General features: G+C 42.5%; 1 protein-coding gene across 4 annotated transcripts in view; it reads right to left on the reverse strand.

Annotated features, from left to right (window-relative positions):
* The window catches only part of CBL (Cbl proto-oncogene), a 118,368-nt gene that overhangs the window by 38,391 nt on the left and 56,839 nt on the right, over positions 1–23,138 (reverse strand). For 2 of the 4 annotated variants that reach the window (XM_056542618.1, XM_056542617.1), the window contains exons 3-6: positions 21,935–22,099; positions 10,497–10,653; positions 10,043–10,164; positions 4,503–4,640 (exon numbers count right to left, since the gene is read on the reverse strand). In XM_056542618.1, coding sequence (XP_056398593.1) covers positions 4,503–4,640; positions 10,043–10,164; positions 10,497–10,653; positions 21,935–22,099 — 582 coding nt within the window. The remainder of the gene's footprint in view (positions 1–4,502; positions 4,641–10,042; positions 10,165–10,496; positions 10,654–21,934; positions 22,100–23,138) is intronic. The other 2 variants (XM_056542620.1, XM_056542619.1) reach the window with 1 other exon arrangement.

The raw sequence follows: 23,138 nt of genomic DNA on the forward strand, positions 1-23,138 counted from the left end.
GACTAAATTTACTCCAGCTCCAACATGGAGCAGGAAAAGCTACTGCCGCCCGGGCTCCGACATACTTTCTCCCCGCTACCCTCACTGCGCTACCGGGGCACTACAGTGATTTACATCCCCCCCCCTCTCACCTGCCAGCGCCACACAACTCCCATCTATCTGCTGTTGCAAGACTACAAGTCCCAGCATGGCCTTACAGTGAGGACACGCTGGGAGTTGTAGTCTTGTAGCAGCGGGAGCTGAGCGGCACAGGCGGGAGACAAGGGGGGGGGGGGTAGCGGGGAGGCCGTATGAGGAGCCCGGGCGGGAGACAAGGGGGGTAGCGGGGAGACCGTATGAGGAGCCCGGGCGGCTGCACTGTAATGTCAGCCCGGGCTCCTGCCCTGAGAGCCATACGCTTTGGCTGTCAGGGCATGCTGGGTGTTGTAGTTTTGCAACAGCTGGAGGGCCACAGTTTGCAGACCACTGGTGTGTGGTCTGTAAACTGTAGTCCTCCAGCTGTTGCAAAACTAAACAGCTGAAGGGGACCGGCGAAGAAGTTCACTTACCCTTCCGAGACTCCAGCGACGATCGCTGACGGAGATCGTCGCGCGGCAGTGTCGTGCAGCGCTGGATCCTACGGAAGCCGGTAAGTTGCGCAAGCTTCCCAACCAGGCTGCCTCCAAATGTTGCAAGACTACAACTCCCAGCATGCCTGGACACCCTTTGGCTGTCTGGGCATGCTGGGAGTTGTAGTTTTGCAACAGCTGGAGGCACCCTTGTTGGGAAACACTGGCCTAAAACAGTGTTTCCCAACCAGGGTGCCTCCAGATGTTGCAAGACTACAACTCCCAGCATGCCTGGACAGCCATTGGCTGTCCAGGCATGCTGGGAGTTGTAGTTTTGCAACAGCTGGAGGGCCACAGTTTGCAGACCACTGGTTTGTGGTCTGTAAACTGTAGTCCTCCAGCTGTTGCAAAACTAAACAGCTGAAGGGGACCGGCGAAGAAGTTCACTTACCCTTCCGAGGCTCCAGCGACGATCGCTGTCGGAGATCGTCGTGCGGCAGTGTCGTGCAGCGCTGGATCCTACGGAAGCCGGTAAGTTGCGCAGGCTTCCCAACCAGGGTGCCTCCAGTTGTTGCAAGACTACAACTCTCAGCATGCCTGGACAGCCTTTGGCTGTCCAGGCATGCTGGGAGTTGTAGTTTAGCAACAGCTGGAGGCACCCTGGTTGGGAAACACTGGCCTAAAACAGTTGGGAAACACTGGCCTAAAACAGTGTTTCCCAACCAGGGTGCCTCCAGATGTTGCAAGACTACAACTCCCAGCATGCCTGGACAGCCTTTGACTGTCCAGGCATGCTGGGGCTTGTAGTTTTGCAACATCTGGAAGCACCCTGGTTGGGAAACACTGTTTTAGGCCAGTGTTTCCCAGCCAGGTTGCCTCCAGATGTTGCAAAACTACAACTCCCAGCATGCCTAGACAGCCTTTGACTGTCCAGGCATGCTGGGGCTTGTAGTTTTGCAACATCTGGAGGCACCCTGGTTGGGAAACACTGGCCTAAAACAGTGTTTCCCAACCAGGGTGCCTCCAGATGTTGCAAAACTACAAGTCCCAGGTTGGGAAACACTGTGCCCGGCCTCCGCCCCACCTTACTGTAAGGGCATGCTGGGAGTTGTAGTCCTGCAGCTGGGGGCAGGGGACAAGCTTGTCACTTGCCCACACATCTCCTGCACCACACAACTACAACTCCCAGCATGTCCTTACTGTAAGGGCATGCTGGCAGTTGTAGTCGTGCGAGACGGGAGATGTGTGAGCAGGTGATAATAAATGTACTAACCCATTTTTTTGTTTTCTTCTCATTTCAGATCTGTGTATCCTGTGGACTCCTTCGGATTCGGTGGACTACTTCGATGACCAGCGTTTTTCTTTGTTTGATTTTAATAAAATGGTTAACGAGGGCTTGTGGGGGAGTGTTTTTTGTAATAAAAAATTTTTAAAACCTGTTGTGTTTTTTTCTTACTTTACTAGACAGGCTTAGTAGTGGAAGCTGTCTTATAGACAGAGTCCATTACTAACCTGGGCTTAGCGCTAGCCACAAAAACAGCTAGCGCTAACCCCCTATTATTACCCCGGTACCCAACGCCACAGGGGTGCCGGGAAGAGCCGGTACCAACAGGCCTGGAGCGTCAAAAATGGCGCTCCTGGGCCTAAGCGGTAACAGGCTGGCGTTATTTAGGCTGGGGAGGGCCAGTAACAATGGTCCTCGCCCACCCTGGGAACGTCAGGCTGTTACTGTTTGGTTGGTATTTGGCTGAGAATGAAAATAGGGGGGACCCTATGCGTTTTTTTTTTTTTAAATAAATAAATATATTAAAAAAACGCATAGGGTCCCCCTATTTTTATTCTCAACCAAATACCAACCAAACAGTAACAGCCTGACGTTACCAGGGTGGGCGAGGACCATTGTTACTGGCCCTCCCCAGCCTAAATAACGCCAGCCTGTTACCGCCTAGGCCCAGGAGCGCCATTTTTGACGCTCCGGGCCTGTTGGTACCGGCTCTTCCCGGCACCCCTGTGGTGTTGGGTACTGGGGTAATAATTGGGGGTTAGCGCTAGCTGTTTTTGTGGCTAACGCTAAGCCCGGCTTAGTAATGGACTCAGTCTATAAGACAGCTTCCACTAATAAGCCTGTCTAGTAAAGTAAAATAAAAATAAAACACAACAGGTTTTAAAAAAAATTTATTACAAAAAACACTCCCCCACAAGCCCTCGTTAACCATTTTATTAACATCAAGCAAAGAAAAACGCTGGTCATCGAAGTAGTCCACCGAATCCGAAGGAGTCCACAGGATACACAGATCTGTAGAAGAAGTAACCAAAAAAAAAAAAAGTGTAAGTACATTTAGGGAGAAAAAAACTGTTAAAAAAATGTAACACACACACACACACACACACACACACACACACACTAAACGCCGTTTACCACTTCTGAGCCATGACTACAATTTACAGTGATCCCTCAACTTACAATGGCCTCAACATACAATAGTTTCAACATACAATGGTCTTTTCTGGACCATCGTAAGTTGAAACCAGACTCAACATACAATGCTACAGACAGTCCAGATCTGTAAAACGTGTCAATGGCTGGAAGAACCAACCAATCAAAATGGGCATTCACTGGTAAAACCCCTGTATTACTGAAGTGTATGCACTGACTGGTGTCTGGTATTACATGTTCTGTACACTTTACCTGTATCAGGGTTAGCTGCTCTTTTGGACACCAGGTGAGGGCGACTCCATTACTTGTTTGGGACATTGCCTGTACTGTACAGGACCCCTGAAGAAGCTCCTGTCCTCTACATAGACCAGTGTTTGCCAAGCAGGGTGGCCCCATCTTTTGCAAAACTACAACTCCCAGCATGCCCGGACAGCCTTTGGCTGTCCAGGCATGCTGGGAGTTATAGTTTTGCAACAGCTGGAGGCTCCCTGCTTGGGAAACACTGACATAGACAGTGATTTACAGCTCCCAGCAGATCTTTATTACTTTTATATGTAGGGATTTGCTTTATCTATATCAGTTATCTACTTATTTTTCTTTGTCACTTTTTCCTATTTTGGATGACATTTTGGTGCCTTTAGAACCAATTACCACGTTTCCATAGAGTTATGGTCTCAACATACAATGGTTTCAACTTACAATGGTTTTCCTGGAACCAATTAATATTGTAACTTGAGGGACCACTGTAGTTATTGAATTATTTAGATGTGGTGAAAAAGCTAAAAAAAAACTCAAAAACAAAAGATCCGGAAGGAAACCAGCAGCCAAACCTATTCAGACAGCAGGAAAAAGGAACAGACTATTTTTTCTACTACATGAAGTAAATTTCCCACTTTTGCCTATGTGTGCCAAATTTATTAATGCCGTGCAACAATTTAGTAAATTTGTCGCACATAGTCAAAAATGAAGTAGAAAAAAACAGGGTAAAAACCAGACTACATAGTAAAAGATTAGTAAATGCCCCTCATTGTGTTTATATGTTCCCTTTATTTTTTTGAGCAATACATCTCTATACACACATACACACACACACACACACACACACACACACACACACACACACACACACACACACACACACAATTCTATATATATTTTCTGAAACTGCAGAGCTCAACATTCATATGTGTGGGTTGAGCAGAATAGATAGCTGTAAGCTAAATTAAAGTTGAGCAATTTTTACGATGGCCTAGTCATAACGGCCGGTAAATTATTGCATTTTCGGCACAATCAGATTTTCCTTATACAAGACACTGCTGCTCCCTTCCTCTGCCATGCTCTATACAAGTTTATATATCGGCTGTCCAAGAGTATGTAACACCCTCACCAGCTAACAGCACAGGATCTTTTTATATGACTGAGGCAATACTCCCACTTCTTTGCCGGAGCCAGCAGAAAAACAACCTGGTGGCCTAACACTGAGAAACCATACCATAAGAAAGTAATATCACTCTTACAATCCTTCCCGAAATCCATCAATCAGAGCCTGGAATAGAGGTTTGTTGTGTGGAATGGTCTGTAAAATGTTTCCATCCCCTGTAACATATCCAATTGCCCATTGACCAAGTCTTGTGCAGCTCAGACGAAAAATGTAACTGCAAGGGATGAAAAAAACAGGGGGAAAAACATTATTGCTTTATTCATATATGGGGGACATATTTTGTAGACCGGCTGCAGTGCTTTATTTAAGAGCTATGCATCAATTATCAAAACTTAAGGCCCTATTACACAGGGCGATTGGCCCATCAGGTAACAAATGCCAAATGCTCATTTGTCAGCTAATGGACCTAATTTTAGCCTGTCAAAAAAATAAATCAATCAATCAGTGTGCATACATCAAGCTGTGTAATAGGGGACTGATCATGCAATTGTTCAGGTAGCACACTCCCTGCCTGATGCTCAAGGCTCTTAAAAGAAGAGCGCTTATTCATTTTGGCTTCTTTCCTTCTAATAGCCATAACGCTTTCAATTTTTCAATTTTCAACCTGTGCACCATTATGAGGGCTTGTTTTTTTTTTTTTTACCAATTGTATTTGTAATTACATCACTTATTTTACCACTAAATTTACGGCAAAACAAAATACAAAAAAAAACATTTTCCAGCTTTTGGGGGCTTCCATTTCTACTTCCTGGTAATAATTACAAGATTTCTTTATTCTGTAGGTCCATAGAATTACAACCATACCCAATATATATAGGTTTAATTTGACTACTATTAGTAAAATTCTGACTTTTTATACAACAATTAGTATGCTTAAAAATGTCCTTTTCGGACCCCCGTAAGGCTTTTAATTTTCTGTATATGAGGTTGTATAATGGCTCATTTTTTGTGCTGTGGTCTGTAGTTTTTATCTGAAGTATTTTTGTTTTCATGGAACTTTTCCATAATTATTTTTTTCTGGTATATGAAGTGACTAAAAATCAACAATTCTGGACTTAATTATTTTTCTTTAATGTCATTGCCCGCACGGTGATTAATGTTATAATTTATTAGTTCAGATATTTACACTTGCAGCAATAACATGTTTATTTTTGTTCACATTACAGTGACCCCTCGACATACGATAATTTCAACATGCGATTGCCTCTCTGTTGAAGGCAGCATCAACATACGATGCTTTTGTATGTCGGGGCCATCGCATAAACGGCTATCCGGCAGCGCAGACTGCTTCAGCTGCGACCGGATAGCCATTTACGGTGCCCAGTGTGGTCCGCTGACGATCACTTGATGGCAGCGACGGAGAGCGCAGATGCCAAGGAAGCAGAAGCCTTGCCGGAGCGTCAGGGACACGGCGACAACGATGGACGGCGACATTCGGGGCAGCGGTGACGGTCTGGAGCGGCGATGACAGGTGAGTACAACTTCCTCTAACAGTGGTCTACAACCTGCGGACCTCCAGATGTTGCAAAACTACAACACCCAGCATGCTGGGTGTTGTAGTTTTGCAACATCTGGAGGTCCGCAGGTTGTAGACCACTGTCCTATACTTTACATTGCATGGATCCCTCACCTCAACATGCGATGGTTTCAACAAAAGATGGTCCGTTTGGAACGGATTACCATCGTATGTTGAGGGACCACTGTATTTTATTTTAACCCCTACAGGACCCATGACGTAACGGTACGTCCCGACACCCTGGGTCTTAAGGACCAGGGACGTACATTTACGTCATGGCCAGTTATAGTCCCCGCCGGGCGGGGATTGGAGTGGGATGCCTGCTGAAATCATTCAGCAGGCATCCCGTGCAAATGCCCAGGGGGGTCAACAGACCCCCCCATGTCGGCGATCGCGGCAAATCGCATGTGGATTCACACTTGCGATTTGCGCAATTCCAGGTCATTACGGGTCTATAGTGACCCGGAATGTAAGGGGGATCGCGGGTGTCTAAGACCCCCACGATCCCCCTGAAGCGATAGGAGTGAGGTGGCACGAGTGCCACCCCTCCTATCCCTGCTATTGGTGGTCTAGACGTGACCACCAATAGCAGATCGGAGGCGGGGGGGGGGGGGGGTTTACTTTCATTTTCCCCGTCCTGCCCACCCACAATAGGCGGGGCAGGACGGGGAAATGACGGGGACCGGCGCCGAAGATTCACTTACCAATCCGGGCGGGCGTCGGAGGCTGCAGGCGACGGAGATCGGCGGGCGGCGATGACGTGCAGCTGGATCCGACGGAAGCCGGTGAGTTGCCTAGCAACATCTGGAGGGTACAGTTTGAGACCATTATACAGTGGTCTCTAACTGTAGCCCTCCAGATGTTGCAAAACTACAACTCCCAGCATGCCCAGACAGCTGTTTGGGCATGCAGGAATATGTAGTTTTGCAACAGCTGGAGGGCTACAGTTTGAGACCACTATATAGTGGTCCCTAAACTGTAGCCCTCCAGATCTTGCAAAACTACAACTCCTAGCATGCTCAAACAACTGTTTGCTGTCAGGGCATGCTGGGAATTGTAGTTTTGCAACAGCTGGAGGACCACAGTTTGGATATCACTTTGCAGTGTTCTCTAAAACTGTAGCCCTCCAGATGCAAAACTGCAAATCCCAGCATGTCCAAACAGCAATCAGCTGTCTCAGCATGCTGGGAGTTGTAGTTGCGTACCTCCAGCTATTGCATAACTACATCTCCCAGCATGACCTTCGGCGATCAGTACATGCTGGGAGTTGTAGTTTTGCAACAGCTGGAGGCACACTGGAAACTGAGTTAGGTAACAGAACCTAACTGAAGGTTTTCCAACCAGTGTGCCTCCAGCTGTTGCAAAAGTACAACTCCCAGCTTGCACGGTCTGTCAGTACATGCTGGGAGTTGTAGTTTTGAAACAGCTGGAGGTTTGCCCCCCATGTGAACGTACAAGGTACATTCACACGGGCAGGCTTACAGTAAGTTTCCTGCTTCAAGTTTGGGATGCGGCAAATTTTTCGCCGCAGCTCAAACTTCTAGCGAGAAACTCACCGTAACCCGCCAGTGCGAATGTACCCTAAAAACACTACACTACACCATAATAAAGGGTAAAACACTACATATACACCCCCTTACACTGTCCCCCCCAATAAAAATGAAAAACGTATTGTATGGCAGTGTTTCCAAAACGGAGCCTCCAGCTGTTGCAAAACAACAACTCCCAGCATTTCCGGACAGCACTGCTGGGAATTTAGCAACAGCTGGAGGCACCCTGTTTGGGAATCACTGGCATAGAATACCCCTATGTCCACCCCTGTGCAATCCCTAATTTAGTCCTCAAATGCGCATGGCGCTATCTCACTTCGGAGCCCTGTCGTATTTCAAGGAAACAGTTTAGGGACACATATGGGGTATCGCCGTACTCGGGAGAAATTGCACAACAAATTTTGGGGGGCTTTTTCTCCTTTTACCCCTTATGAAAAGGAAAAGTTGGGGCTACACCAGATTGTTAGTGTAAAAAAATAAAAAAATTTACACTAACATGCCGGTGTTGACCTTTACTTTTTATTTTCACAAGCGTTAAAAAGGAAAAAAAGACCCCCAAAATTTGTACCTCAATTTCTCCTGAGCACGGAAATACCCCATATGTAGGTGTAAAATGCTCTGTGGGCGCACAACAAGGCTCAGGAGTGAGAGCGCACCATGTACATTTGAGGTCTAAATTGGTGATTTGCACAGGGGTGGCTGATTTTACAGCGGTTCTGACATAAACCCCCCCAAAAAAATACCCACATGTGACCCCATTTTGGAAACTACACCCCTCACGGAATGTAATAAGGGGTACAGTGAGCATTTACGCCCCACAGGGGTCTGACAGATTTTTGGAACAGTGGTCCGTGAAAATGAAAATTTTATTTTTCATTTGCACAGCTCACTGTTCCAAAGATCTGTCAAACGCCAGTGGGGTGTAAATACTCACTACACCCCTTATTAAATTCTGTGAGGGGTGTAGTTTCCAAAATAGGGTCACACGTGGGGGGTTCCACTGTTCTGGCACCACGGGGGGCTTTGTAAACGCACATGGCCCCTGACTTCCATTCAAAACAATTTTTTCCCCAAAAGCTCAATGGCGCTCCTTCTATTCTGAGCATTGTAGTGCGCCAGCAGAGCACTTGACGTCCACGCATGGGGTATTTCCATACTCAGAAGAGATGGGGTAACAAATTTTGGGGGGTCGTGAAACCCCTGTGGGGTATTAAGGCTCGCTTTATTCCTGGTTACGCTCCTCAAGGGGTCTAGTTTCCAAAATGGTATGCCATGTGTTTTTTTTTTTTGCTGTTCTGGCACCATAGGGGCTTCCTAAATGCGACATGCCCCCGAGCAAAATTTGCTCTCAAAAAGCCAAATATGACTTCTCCTCTTCTGAGCATTGTAGTTCACCCGTAGTGCACTTCAGGTCAACTTATGGGGTACCTCCATACTCAGAAGAGATGCGGTTACAAATTTAGGGGGGTCTTTTCTGCTATTAACCCTTGCAAAAATGTGAAATTTGGGGGGGGGGAACACACATTTTAGTGAAAAAAAAATAAATTTTTTTTTACATATGCAAAAGTCGTGAAACACCTGTGGGGTATTAAGGCTCACTTAATTCCTTTTTACGTTCCTCAAGGGGTCTAGTTTCCAAAAAGGTATGCCATGTGTTTTTTTTTGCTGTTCTGGCACCATAGGGGCTTCCTAAAAGCAACATGCCCCCCAAAAACCATTTCAGAAAAACGTACTCTCCAAAATCCCCTTGTCGCTCCTTCGCTTCTGAGCCCTCTACTGCGCCCGCCGAACAATTTACATAGACATATGAGGTATGTGCTTACTCGAGAGAAATTGGGCTACAAATACAAGTATACATTTTCTCCTTTTACCCCTTGTAAAAATAAAAAAATTGGGTCTACAAGAACATGCGAGTGTAAAAAATGAAGATTGTGAATTTTCTCCTTCACTTTGCTGCTATTCCTGTGAAACACCTAAAGGGTTAAAACACTGACTGAATGTCATTTTGAATACTTTGGGGGGTGCAGTTTTTATAATGGGGTCATTTATGGGGTATTTCTAATATGAAGATCCTTCAAATCCACTTCAAACCTGAACTGGTCCCTGAAAAATAGTGAGTTTGAAAATTTTGTGAAAAATTGCTGCTGAACTTTGAAGCCCTCTGGTGTCTTCCAAAAGTAAAAACACGTCAATTTTATGATGCAAACATAAAGTAGACATATTGTATATGTGAATCAAATTTTGTTTTATTTGGAATATCCATTTTCCTTACAAGCAGAGAGCTTCAAAGTTTTCAAATTTTTCATAAAATTTTGTGATTTCTCACCAAGAAAGGAAAGTACCATAAAATGTTACCACTATGTTAAAGTAGAATAGAATAGCATTCCAGAGTTATTAATGTTTAAAGTGACAGTGGTCAGATGTGCAAAAAACGTGTAAAATGGCCTGGTCCTTAAGGGGTTAAAAATAGGAAAAAGCAGGTGATTCAAACTTTCAGCTTCCCTGAGCTAAAAAAGCATGTCTCTATGACAGATGTCAAGTTGTACTCACCTCCCAGGCTTGTGAATAAATTTCTGAAGTCGTGCTTTAACTTCATCGTAAGTCAGGAAAGCCATGTAACCCGGATGAGTCACAGCCAGACTATTCCAGTTCCTGAGGAGGGAAGACCATGGCTGTTGGAAAAAGAAAAAAGAAGCATGACTGGACCGAATCAAATTCAAATTACAGCCAGTTCCCAATAAGCATAACATAGGTGCATTTCTGCATCGATATTACAACCACAAGTTGCAACCTTGAACAAAGATCTAATGACCTAAAATGATAGTGAGAATTAGGATGTCCGCTCCGGTCATTAGATCAGTGGTTGGGCTGGGACTTGAAACTGTAAAATTCACTTGTGTTATGCTTATGTAAAGTGCATAAAATCAATTATAATCATTACGACAAGATTCCTATAAGGGAAGCAGAAAGCTGAAGGAAATGGGTCAAGGGAAAAACACTTTACCTGAAAAAGTCGAGTGAAGATGTCAAACTCAAAAACAGAGATATAATCGTTGCATGTGAGGTCAATGGTGGATTTCAGAGCCATGGCTTCCAGACCAGATGAAATAGGGTGGACATCATGCAGTGCATGGCGAAAAATTTTCCAAGGGACAATCGTTCTTTAAGAAAAAAAATAATAAAACACTTGTTGAGTCTATCCAACTGTAAAGACCAGTTATTTGAAAACACCATTACAAATTCCTTGTCTTATCCTATTCCTAAGTATTTCTGTGAAATACGGCAAATATTATTCAATATTCCAATGAGAACAGGATGGCACAGTGCTGGGACCTGACTCCATTCAAAAATAGTAGGACAGAAGTGGCACTCCAATAAAGTTTGTGTTTATTTACCCCTCAAGCATTAAACTCTTAACCTCTTCAGGACACAGGGCGTATGGATACGCCCTGCATTCAGAGTCCTTAAGGTCCAAGGGCGTATCCATACGCCCGTGGGAAATCCGGTCCCCACCACTAGCCGGTTGGGGACCGGAGTCGGATGCCTGCTGAAATCATTCAGCAGGCACCCCGGCACATCTCCCAGAGGGGTCCTGAGACCCCCCATGTCAGCGATCGGAGAAAATCGCATGTCAATTCAGACATGCGATTTTCTCCAATTCCGGGCTGATCGGGTCTCTGGTGACCCGATCACCCGGAAAATAGGGCTGATTGGAGTTGTCAGCAACAGCCCCGATCAGCCTAAGGGATAGGAGTGAGGTCACAGAGCTGCGATCTCCTCCTATCCCCTGCCATTAGTCAGAACGGAGTTCTGACCAATGGCAGCGCAGGGCAGGGGGTTGTCATGGCAACCCCCCGTTCTGCCCACCCCTGGATGTCGAGGGGATCTGGGAAGAAGATTGAGGCCGTACCTGCAGGAGAAGATGCCTGGGGACGTGGGATCTTTGCTGTAGCCTGCTGGATCCTTGCTCAGGTAGGGAATCGACGGTGGGGGGGGGGGGGGGGGAATTGAAAGTGAAAGTAAAACGATCTTTACTGTGGCATGCTGGGAGTTGTAGTTTTGCAACATCTGGAGGGTCACAGTTTGGAGACCACTGTTACAGTGGTGCCCAAACGGTAGCCTTCCAGATGTTGCCAAACTACAACTCTCAGCATGCCTCGACTGCCCAGGCATGCTGGGAGTTGTAGTTCTGTAACATCTGTCCCTTCAGATTTAGCAATTTTCATGAAATTTTTGAAAATTGCTGCTCTACTTTGAAGCCCTCAAATTTTTTCAAAAAGCAAAAATATCTCCATTTTATGATGCCAACATAAAGTGGACATATTGTATTTGTGAACAAAAATAAAAAATGTATTGTGAATATCCATTTTCCTTACAAGTAGAGAGAATCAAAGTAAGAAAAATGCAACATTTTTTAAATTTTCATGAAATTTTGGGATTTTTCACCAAAAAAGGATGCAATCAATGCCGAAAATTTACCACCAAAATAAAGTAGAATATGTCACGAAAAAAAACAATCTCAGAATCAGAATATTCAGTAAAAGCGTTTTCGCTTTATTAAATCGTAACGTGACGGTGGTCAGAATTGCGAAAAAGGGCTGCGTCCTTAAGGGGTTAAAACATTTTTATTTATTTTTATCATCTGGTGCCAGAAAGTTAAACAGATATGTAAATTACTTCTATTAACAAAAATATTAATCCTTCCAGTACTTAGCTGCTGTTATGATCCACAGGAAGTTATTTTCTTTTTGAATTTCCTTTCTGTCTGACCCCTGTGCTCTCTGCTGACACCTCTGTCCGTTTTAGGAACTGTCCAGAGTAGGATAGGTTTTCTATGGGGATTTGCTCCTACTCTGGACAGTTCCTAAAATGGACAGGTGTCAGCAGAGCACTGTGGTCAGAAAGAAAAGAACTTCCTGTGGATCATACAGCAGCTGATAAGTACTGGAAGGATTAAGATTTTTTTTTATAGAAGTTATTTACAAATCTGTTTAACTTTCTGGCTCCAGTTGATAAAAAAAAAAAAAAAATAAAAAAAGTTTTAGTGGAGTACCACTTTAATGACCACCGATACATCTTTTTAACCCCTTAACGACAATGGGCGTAAATGTACGTCATGGTGCCGTGGTACTTAACGCACCATGGAGTACATTTACACTCAGTCATGACCGCGAGCACCAGACCGGTGCTTGGGTCATGCGTGGCAGGTCCCCGGTAATGGCGGACATCTGATTTCGCGCGGAAGTCCGCCATCAATCCCTCAGATGCCGTGATCAATATAGATTACGGCATCTGCGGCAGTGCAGTACTTTGAATGGATGATCAGATCGCCCGCAGCATGGTGGCTGGAGGTCCCCTCACCTGCCTCCGGCCGTTTCCCAGGGTCTGCTGCTCTGGTCTGAGATCGAGTAGACCGATAACACGGATCAGTGCTATGCCCTATGCATAGCACTGAACAGTATTGCTATAGTCAGTCTCCTATGGGGACTATTAAAGTGTAAAAATTAAAGTAAAAAAAGTTAAGTTAAAAAAAAAATTAGAAAAATCCCCTCCCCCCTAAAAATAAATTTTAAATGTACTTTTTTCCTATTTTATCCCCATAAAGTGTAAAAAAAAATTTGTATACACATATTTGGTATTGCCGCGTTCATAAGTGTCCGAACAATTACAAATATAATATTATTGAGCCCGTACGGTGAACATACGAAGAAAAAAAATAAAATAACACGCTAAATTGCTGCTTTGTCACATTTTATAAAAATAAAAAAAGAATTTATAAAAGTTTTATATACACAAATGTGGTATCAATAACAAGTACAGATCATGGCGCAAACAATTAGCCCTCATACTGCCGCTTATACGGAAAAATGAAAAAGTTATAGGCCATCAAAATAGAAGGATTTTAAACAAACTAATTTGGTTAAAAAGTTTGCGTTTTTTTTTTTAAGTGCAACAATAGTAAAAAAGTATAATCATGGGTATCATTTTAACCGTATCGACCCACAGAATAAAGAACACGTCATTTTACCGTAAATTGTACGGCATGAAAACGAAACCTTCCAAAATTTGCTAAATTGCGGTTTTCTTTTAAATTTCCCAACACAGTTTTTTTTTTTTTGGGTTGCACCATACATTTTATGGTAAAATGAGTGATGTCATAACCGAGGACTACTGGTCGCGCAAATAACAAGCCCTCATACTAGTCTGTGGATGAAAATATAAAAGTTACGATTTTTAGAAGACTAGGAGGAAAAAATGAAAATGCAAAAATAAAATTGGCCTAGTCCTTAAGGTCAAAATGGGCTTGGTCCTTAAGGGGTTAAAGCGGTAATTACTCTCTTGGGGACATAGGATGTACCTGTATGCCCTGGTCGCCTTGGACATTCACTGATATGCAATAAATAGTGCCCTGTGGGTACTAAAAATTATAATTTTTTTTTTTTTTAAACACACTGACAACTGAATAAGCCTATGCCCTTTTGTTAAAGTTGGAAGTGTAAAAAAAAAATTTAAAAAAATTCCACTAAAATGCTGTTTTTTTTCCAAAATGTTACATTTTTACAAGGAGTAATAGGAGAAAATGTCCCCAAAATTTGTAACCCCCATCTCTTCTGAGTATGGAAATACCCCAATGTGTGGACATCAAGTGCACTGCGGGCGCACTACAATGCTCAAAAGAGCCACATTTGGCTTTTGTAAAGCAAAATTTTGCTGAAATAGTTTTTGGGTGCATGTCACATTTAGGAAGCCCCTAAGGTGCCAGAACAGGGGGAAAAGAAAAAAAAAACACATGGCATACTATTTTGGAAACTACACCTCTCAAGGAACGTAGCAAGGGGTACAGTGAGCCATAACACCCCTCAGGTGTTTGACGACTTTTAGTTAAAGTTTGATGTGTAAATTAATTTATTTTATTTTTTTCACAAAAATGCTGGTTTTCCCCAAATTTTACATTTCTACAAGGGGTAATAGGAGAAAATAATGCCCCCCAAAATTTGTAACCCCATTTCCTCTGAGTATGAAAATACCCCATGTGTGGACGTCAAGTGCTCTGCTGGCGCAATACAATGCTCAGAAGAGAAGGAGCACCATTGAGCTTATGGAGAGAGAATTTGGTTGGAATAGAAGTCGTGGGCCTTGTGCAAATGAATAATTACATTTTTCATTTTCACGGACCACTGTTCCAAAAATCTGTTAGACACCTGTGGGGCATATATGCTCACTGCATCCCCTATTAAATTCTGTGAGGGGTGTAATTTCCAAAATGGGGTCACATGTGGGGGGTCCATTGTTCTGGTACTATGGGGTTTTTTGTAAACACACATGGCCTTCAATTCCGGACAAATTTTCTCTTCAAAAGCCCAATGGCACTCCTTCTCTTCTGAGCATTGTAGTTCGCCCACAGAGTACCTTACATCCACTTATGGGGTATGTTCTTATTCAGAAGAAATGGGGTTACAAATTTTGTGGGGCTTGTTTCCTATTTTTCCCTTGTGAAAATGAAAAATGTAGGGTAACACCAGCATTTTAGTAAAAAAAAAAAAAAAAAAAAAAAAAAAACCACATTTCTTCATTTTCCCATCCAACTTTAACAAAAATTCGTCAAACACCTGTGGGGTGTTCAGGCTCACTATACCCCTTGTTACGTTCCGTGAGGGGTGTAGTTTCCAAAATGGAGCCACCATGGAGTTAACAGACTGTTAGGCATTCCCTGGACACCGCACAAAGAATGGACCTGTTCATTCTTCGTGCAAACACGGAAAATGGTATTTCTGTGCCGGAAATATCTGGCACAGAAATTTCGCCGTGTGCACAGCGCAACAGAATCCTGTTGAATTCAATGGGACTCTGCTGGAGTGGAATCTCTGTGCTGGATTCCAAAGCGAGAGGGTTTCGTAGTTTGCCGTGTTTTCAGGGTGGCGCTAGAATAAGCTTTAGCGGCTCTCCCATGCAGAGATTACAGTAGCTCGGATGTCATTATGAAAGCCGGCACAGTCTGAAACTATCCGGAGAGGTGGAATCTTCACTCTGGGCAAATTAAACCTTAAAAGAGTACTCTGGGATATGAAACTTAAGTTTCAGACCGCTGTGGGTCCGACCGCCGGGGCCCCTGCGATCTCCCGTACGGGGCCACTGCAGTCAGTGGCCAGGGGGCGTGTCCGACTACCACATCACGCTGCAGCCGACACGCCCCCTCAATACATCTCTATGGGAGAGCCAGAGCGCTGCATTTGGCAATCTCATCGAAACGCGCTCTCTCGGCAAAGAGCCATGGGCCCAGTACAGGAGATCTCAGGGGGCCCCAGTGGTCGGACCCCCTGAGATCTGAAACTTTCCATAGGGGATAAGTTTCCCATCCCGGCGTACTCCTTTAACATGACGCAGTCAAATCATGACTGCGGCTTGTAAAGAATGCCACTTATCTCAGAATCCCTGTGATCTGCCCCTGTTTCAATGACAGCCAGGCTTGTGAAGCCCCCCCCCCAGGCTTGTCAAGGGTGCTGCGTACCTGGCCAGTAAATTGCCTGTCAGCATTAGCAGGGATGTGGAAGCCTGGGACATGTAGTTCCCGAAGCCTGGGACATGTCGTTCCGGGTGCCAGGCAGGTACATTTTTCAGGCCTCTTGCCCTGCTTTGGGCAAGCAGGACCAGACCTGAAAGCCCCTGACAAAAATGGCAGCTCTCAGAGTGTATGGAGCAGGCTCCTGACTCGAGCCAGCTCCATACCCGGTGGCCCCCAGCTTATTGCTGCAGTTGGGGGCCGCCGCTAATAGCTGGCATGCAGTGATTGCCGTGGGCAACTAATTAGCTCTTTAGATCACCACTGTCAAAGCTGACAGCGGCATCTAAAAGGACATGTAAATGCTCCCTGATGGGCTATTGGAGTTTTTTCTTTGTAATTCCATACCCCTAATTAGAGTATGTTCACACAGCAGAATGTCTGTGCACATGGTGGAATTTCCCGATTCCAGCGTCAGCAAAAAGAATAGAAAAGTCTATTCTCTCTGCAAATTCCAGTTGGAATTGCATTGTCGTCTATGAGAAGGTCCGTGCACCCGCCAGATTTCTTAAATGTTTGGAATGTCTGGCCGTGTTATGCTGACATGCAGAATACACTGAATTATGTACCAGGGCAGTGTATTATACAAACAATCTGATGATTGCTGTCAGTCTCCAGGTGGAAATAGTAAAAATAAAATGCAAAAAAAAATAAAAAAAATATAAAAAAGTACGTACTCCAATATGTGTACCAATAAAAAGTTAAAGTTAAAAAAAATAAAAAACCCTAAGATAGGCAAAAAAATTTAGTTATGGATCTCATTTTTTTATGTTTCTATTAAGAAAATGTAGTAAAAAAAAAAAAAAAAACAAACAGAAAAACAAACCTATCACATTTTTCCAATTGACCCAAAAAAAAAAAGTAGCTAATAAAAATTAACCAATGGAGATATATGAACCCCAAAAGAGTGGCATTAAAAGGTTCAAGTCCTGCAAAAAAATAAATAAATAATAATATGTGGCTTTACCAACAGTAAAAGTTAAAAAAAATAAAGTTATAGCACTAGGATGGTCGACAATGGAAAAAACCCTTTTCAGCATGCTAGGGGAAGGGCTAGATAGAGCATCATTTCAATTTCACAACAGGATCTCTTTCTCAAGCTTGAGAAAAATCCCATTAAGAGATTCAAACGTTCTTGATGGGTGAATAATGCACACTTCAGTGAATCTATGGCGTGCTACTTCTTCCCTACCAGTCATATTCAGTTACAAAAGTTGAATGATCTAAGATTGTACTATATATGAGTTCCAATTTTTGTGACATTCAAGACTTTAATATGCTCACAAAACAAAAAAATTGTACCAATAAATTCAGTATGTACAGAGATGTCAATATATTAGTAAAATAAGGTATTGATCTATACATATATGAACTACTAAATGTTTGGGTCTATTCACACGTACAGTATTCTGTGTGAACATACCTTTAAAGGGGTACTCCAGTGGAACACTTTTTTTTTTTTATCAACTGGTGCCAGAAAGTTAAACAGATTTGTAAATTACTTCTATTAAAAAATCACAATCCTTCCAGTACTTATTAGCTGCTGAATACTACAGAGGAAATTATTTTCTTTTTGGAAAACAGAGCTCTCTGCTGAATCATGAGCACAGTGCTCTCTGTTGACATCTCTGTCCATTTTAAGAACTGTCCAGAGTAGGAGAAAATCATCATAGAAAACATAAGCTGCCCTGGACACTTCCTAAAATGGACAGAGATGTCAGCAGAGAGCACTGGGCTCATAATTCAGCAGAGAGCTCTGTGTTCCAAAAAGAAAATAATCCTTCCAGTACTTATTAGCTGCTGAATACTACAGAGGAAATTAAGATTTTTTTTATAGAAGTAATTTACAAATCTGTTTAACTTTCTGGCACCAGTTGATTTAAAAAAAAATAAAAAAAATAAAGTTTTCCACCTGAGTACCCCTTTAAGGGTATGTTCACACAGAATACTGTACGTGTGAATAGACACAGACATTTAGTAGTTCATACATGTATAGATCAATACTTTATTTTACTAATATATTGACATCTCTGTACATACTGCATTTAATGGTGCAATTTTTTTGTTTTGTGAGCATATTAAAGTCTTGAATGTAACAAAAAAAAAATTTTTATAGAAGTAATTTACAAATCTGTTTAACTTTCTGGCACCAGTTGATTTAAAAAATAAATAAATAAAAAGTTTTCCACCAGAGTACCCGGTATTACAGATATTATGGATCCATGTAAATGGCGTATTTTTAGCACAAAGGATCATCTCCTGTAAGGTGAGAAAAGTCCTTGCTAAATCCTTCTTTAGGAAAAGCATTCTTGATCTCAAATGACATAAAATCTCTCCCCAAGACTCCAAATCAAAACATGTTCCGAGGACAAGAGGCCCAGTTACCTATAGCAACCCAATGGCTACTTTAAAAGGGGTATTCCAGGCAAAAAAAAAATTTTTTATATATATCAACTGGCTCCTTAAAAAATTAAACAGATTTGTAAATTACTTCTATTAAAAAATCTTAATCCTTCCAATAGTTATTAGCTTCTGAAGTTTTCTGTCTAACTGCTCAATGATGATGTCACGTCACGGGAGCTGTGCATGATGGGAGAATATCCCCATAGGAGCTGGACAGCTCCCGGGGACGTGAGTCATCAGAAAGCAGTTAGACAGAAAACAGCAACTCAACTTCAGAAGCTAATAACTATTGGAACGATTAAGATTTTTTTAATAGAAGTAATTTACACATCTGTTTAACTTTCCGGAGCCAGTTGATATATATAAAAAATAAATAAATAAATAAATAAAAGACACACACAAGCTGATTGGTTGCTATGGGCAACCGTTTCACTTTTCCTTTACATAGGCATTGAAAAATATCCTCCTTGGGACTTTTATGAAACCAGCTTCAGGCTGCATAATAGGAAGTAAAATGAAGAAATGCATCTGGAAAGAAGAACAGAATGTAACAAGAAATGCTGTAATGTCATAAGGAAATTGTGTGAATGTACTCTGCAATACCATTGGTAGAGGAAACACCAATATCATGTTGAATTTAGCTTTATTTGAACACAGCCATCCCCCAAGAGTTACTATTAAGGCATTAATGAAATGTGTAATCAAACTCAAAACTATTTACAAATTTTTGGTGAGGTGTATTCTAACTTTCTATTTTATTTTTCCAGTCTAAATTTGTCGCACAGAAAGTTGCAGTCTAAATAAGTGTGACTTTTTAGTGACTTTAAGAGGATTTTTAGTACATGACGCATTCTAGGCTATTTTAGATGGAAAAATGCATTGGTGCTGAATTTATCGATTGAGACTTTTCAGCAAAAATTCGCATCAGGCGAAAATACGCTGAAATGCCAGACCATACTGAAGCAGGTTTAAATAGAGTCTAAACCTTAGATCCCAAAGTCCATGCACAGAATTTATTAAGAGCCGTTCGTCTTTTGATAAATTAGGCGCACAATAGACCGGCCTAATGCTCTGAAGTTGGTTTATATTGATGCGGGAATTAGACAGCTTTGATAAATCCCTCCCCTATAGCTATATTTTAAAGTAATCCTCAAAGAGTACCTGTTAAATTTTATAATCCTCACAGTTCACTGCCTCCATCATGATAAACCATCCCTTGCCATTATTTTATTATTTTTAAGTTTTCTACCTTCATATTGCTCTGCATTTTCTGCTCAGTCTCAGTCAGATTCACAGACTGGGAAGGGGGTTACCCAGCAAGCTGTGACATCATCTGAAGCCATACAGGGAAGAACTTCTTCCCTCACTCTGCTACACACATCCCAGAGCGGCTCAGTGTGTTATGAGCTATGAATGGCTAAGGTTGCACACACACCCTTCAGCGCTCCAGACTGCATTTTCTGATTTTGGACTTCTGCCAGGCCAGGAGGAGGCCAAAGTCTGTGCAAGAAATGGGGGAGGGAGGGAATGTGCTCTGGAAAAGTAGGGAGACACCTAGTGGCAGATTTTCTTAAACACAAACTTCATTTTTTTTTTTTTTTTTTTTTTTAAACAAAGTACATTAGAATTTTTCTATTTACCATAAGGAGTGCAATAGCAAGAACTAGTTTTACTGACCGTGGCCAATTAAAGTTTGCAGTTTTCAATCTGGCCACTAGGCGCAAAACTAAGCTGAGACTTCCTCTTTTCTTGTGTGAAAGAGAGAAGGCTGCTGGAAAGTGATCTGTACGGCATTACAGTGAAAGGTTACACTAGTAGATAGAGGGGACAATAGAGTCCCTTCCACTATCAAGTAACCTCTCTCATTCATGTGAATGGAAAACCCCCTATCTATTGGGGTCTATGTTCATGGGGCTTGATGTAAAACCTCTATAAAACACTGTTAATTAGTCCAGTCAAAAAAAAAAAAACACACACACACTCTATTTGTGGCCCATGCATCTCTATGGGAGAGCTGGAGATACATGAACTCAGTGTATCCATCTCTCCAAAAGAGAGGCATGGAGGGGACATGCTGGCTACCACTTCATGCCATGAGTGACAACACTTCATTCATGCTGAGAGCCAGGCAGGAGATAGCAGCATGTTCCTGCAGTGATATACCCCGCGATCTGACACTTAGGGGATAACTTTTCAGTACCTGGTCTCATCAGTAAAAGATAAAAAATCTTTGTGATACATTCAATTCAGTTTAACTTAATGCTGTCATTAACTCCACTATAATGTGGGAAATCTTTAAAGATTTTACACAGTAGCAAAGCAGCTTATATTTTAATAATTACTATACTTTTATTACAAATAAATTCAAGTCCTGTTTGTTAAAGGGGTATTCCAGTATTGTTTTTATTATTTGACTAAGCTACAGGGGCTGTTAGTGTAGTTAGTGTAGTTCATAATATAGTGTCTGTATCTGTGTGTGACTGTTTTCACCCCAATATTTATGTTTAACAGCATACAAAATGACTGTCTCAGATTTTTCCCAGGTTGCAATGTGGCCGAGACTTGACTCACTAGTCAGCTGATGACAGGGAGCCTGTCTGCTTCAATGGGTGGAGCAATCACTTGGTGGAAGAAAGATCAATCTGCAACTAATGCCACAGCTGTAGGCACCCCGATTGAAAACCACAGGTCTTTTGAATGGATGCAGCTCATTTATGTTTCAACGGGTGGGGTGGCTGATGTGTGGGAGGGAGGAAAATGGAATTCTGGGATTTGTAGGAAAAAGAAGAAAACAGGAAATACCAGTTAACAAAAAGCTAGCCAGTGTGTTATGGTAATCTCATGACATAGCCATTTAGCCCCAAGACAAGCGCAGATCCTTCCTAAGCATGTCCATAACTGCCTGCCAGGTACGTACTAAAATCACCTTATGGTGGATAACCCCTTTAAGGCCAGGCTGGATGGAATAGCAAAAACTTCTATCAATGTGATAACATTTATAGAGAAAAGGAGCACACTTCTGATGCAACACACACACACTAATGTTTCATTACAATGCAACTGTATATTTTTAGTTATCTCTACTAAAAAAAACGGAAGGTCTAGGAAACTTTTTTCAAATGGGTAATTTTAGTTATTAGAGATATCTGCTAGAGATTAGGAGCCCTTGTCTTCCATATACACCATTAAACGACAGTTCAAAGGAGGCGGTAAGAGTACAGTGATGTATTGTTGACCTGTGCTGCAGGGCCTGTTTTTCCTGCTTGTGTTATTGTTTGTGTCTTTACTGGTATAATTTCAATAAAAACGTACAGTTTAAAAAAAAGTACAGTGATGGATGAGCATAAGCCCTGTCACTTCATTCAAACTTTATGGGACTGACCGAAAGGGGAGAGTAGGGAAATGCAACTGCGGCTATAGTATTTTTATTAAAAAAAATAAATAAAAATAAAAAAAACACAACAAGGCTGATATGTCACCCATCAGAGAATCCATACTTTTCGCCAAATGCTTTTCTCCAGAAGTCAGCAGCATCTGCCTTGGTAATCCGGAAAGTATCTCCTTGAAACAACCCATTGGGGAATATTCCCTTTAACTCTGCAAGCATGTGACTGAAGATTAGGGACAATTTGGTCAAGTTCCGCCTAGGGGTAGAGAAAAAAAAAAAAAGAAAAGAAAGTCACGAAATGCATACAACAGCATATAAATTCACTCTTTAGTACAGTAAATTTTGGTCTAGAGTTACTGAGAGACAATGTTGCTAAATAGTTAAGTCAGCGTAGCAGGAAGAGGCAGTAACGGAGTCTAAAAAAAAATTAACCCAGTTGAAAGTATTTCCTCATTACAAAAACATTACCAACACGTATTCTTAAAGGAGTAGTGTAGTGAAAAATAACTTATCCCCAATCCAAAGGATAAGGGATAAGTTATAGATCACTGTGGGGTCCGACCACTGAGACCCCCCACGATTTCCTGAACGGAGGCTCCGGCACTCTGCTGGAAGGAGAAGAGCCAACCCGCATGGAGCAGCGACTGACACGCAAAATCCCCCCCCCCCCCCCCCGAATATGTATATCAGAGAAACATGAAGGTGGGCATGTGGGTCGCAGCATCCTGCGGGGGTTGGAACGGCCGCTTCCGGCAGACTGCCAGAAGAGGAGATCGCGGGGAGTCCCAGCGGTCGAACCACCCGCAATCTATAACTTATGCCCTATTCTTTGGATAGGGAAAAAGTTATTTTCACTGCACTACTCCTTTAAAAGGGGAAATTGACAGGCTGTTCACTTACACTAAACTCAATTAACTGGGTTTTAGTGCAGGTGAACCTCATTAAAACAGGGTAACTTGAACTAATGATGTATTGACAAAGTTATGTTTATTCTTCTAGTTTTATTGCACAATGGAGGTGGGGAGCAGTCTCACTGCGCTCCCCTGTCTCCTCAATATTACCGCTCTGGCCTACCCAGTTAGGAATATTCAAAACTATTCACTCTCACGTCGCTAGGACATGAGAGCCTGACGGCACTTGAGCTTTGCTCTCCTGCACTCTGCTCAGAGCAGAGTGCAGGCTCTCACATCCTAGAGACATGTAAGTGAATAGTTTTAAATATTCATTACAGGATCGGGCCAGAGTGGGAACATTGAAGAGAGCTACACAATAAAACTAGAAGAAGAATGAAAAGA

Source organism: Hyla sarda, chromosome 10 (assembly GCF_029499605.1).
Source record: "Hyla sarda isolate aHylSar1 chromosome 10, aHylSar1.hap1, whole genome shotgun sequence".
NCBI classification, from domain to species: Eukaryota; Metazoa; Chordata; class Amphibia; order Anura; family Hylidae; genus Hyla; species Hyla sarda.